The following is a 1,341-nucleotide window of genomic DNA, read 5'->3' on the forward strand; positions in this document are numbered from 1 at the left end:
TTCAGACTTATATTTTCAAAACCAGTGTTTTGGTGGGGTTTAACTATAGTTCTTCTAGAACTAGGGTTTGGGTGTTTTGAAGTTTACATGAAATTGATGCAAAATCTCTCATTACTATTTCCTGAGAAAGAATCTATCACCTCTCTCCTTGCAATAAGTCTGGTCGAAGGAAGTTCTCTGTTGATGGGACTGATTATGTTCAGTATCTGTGCTATAAAGTATACTAAGTTTCTTGAAGTCTGCAACCTACTAGAAAGGTTCGATCAAACGTTACAACTAGAAATGTCTGAGTGCTGTAACACAGAAAAGTTACCGATTATCATCCTGTCCACGATTACTCCAGTAATAATTGAAGGAATAGATCAGTATTTGACATCACAGAAAGAACAATATGAACTAAAAATAAGGAGAATTATGACATATGTCTATACTCTTCTTGTATACTGTGGACGAACTGGTATGTTAATCCATTTCAACCAAGTTGCTTATAACATGGCCAAAAGATTCAGGCTCATTAACGTCAGGATCAGAGTAGTAGTGATCAGCGAGAGGCTTAGACAATCTATCCTGCGTCAAAACCCACCAAATGTCAATCTAAGACATGGCTGTAGCTCCTGTAAGAAGGTGAAAACTCTCATGAGTGCTTATCATCTGTTATGTGACGCCATGAACCAAGCCAACGCCTTTTACGGCAATATACTGCTGGCCTTCATATTTGTTACATTCATAAACATCACGGAAGGCCTTTACTTCTTCTTAGGTTTATTTCACAAGGAAGACAAAATTTTCCTTTATAATATCGGATCTTGTATCTTTTCCGACGCCAGTTTCCTGGTGCTGGTCGCTCTCTCTAGCTCTGGTGTCTCTGAGGCTGCCGGTGAGACTGCATCGCTCATCCGCAAGCAGATCAACCTGGAATTAAGCTCGGAACTGAGGGAACAGTTAAAGTCATCTTTGCTGCAGTTGTTAAACAAACGGGTGGAGTTTTCTGCAGCAGGATTTTTCCAGATCAACAAACAAACTATAACTTCGATGGCTGCAGCTGTGACGACCTATCTAGTAATCATGATTCAGTTCGAGTCACAATTCTCGTAGTCGCATTTAATTGTGGAATTGTACGTGTTAAAGGATACCAGGTTTCATTATGTAATGTTTAATTCTATACTGTAATGTATAATTTACTATAAGGGTCAGATGGTGTGTTATTTTACGATACGTTAGTAGTAGACCACTTTATTGACAAAATATGTGTTAAATATATATTCGCTTCAAATGATGTTGTTAAAATACATTATTCAATTACGAAACCCATAGATACCCAGAATATGGAGCAGATAAACT

General features: G+C 37.9%; 1 protein-coding gene across 1 annotated transcript; it reads left to right on the forward strand.

The window, feature by feature from the left end:
• Positions 1–492: 492 nt before the first annotated feature.
• On the forward strand, positions 493–1,095 carry LOC124358237 (putative gustatory receptor 28b). The gene has a single exon (XM_046810531.1). It carries the CDS (start codon positions 493–495, stop codon positions 1,093–1,095), a length of 603 nt encoding a protein of 200 aa, XP_046666487.1.
• Positions 1,096–1,341: the final 246 nt, after the last annotated feature.

Source organism: Homalodisca vitripennis, chromosome 3 (genome assembly GCF_021130785.1).
Source record: "Homalodisca vitripennis isolate AUS2020 chromosome 3, UT_GWSS_2.1, whole genome shotgun sequence".
NCBI classification, from domain to species: domain Eukaryota; kingdom Metazoa; phylum Arthropoda; class Insecta; order Hemiptera; family Cicadellidae; genus Homalodisca; species Homalodisca vitripennis.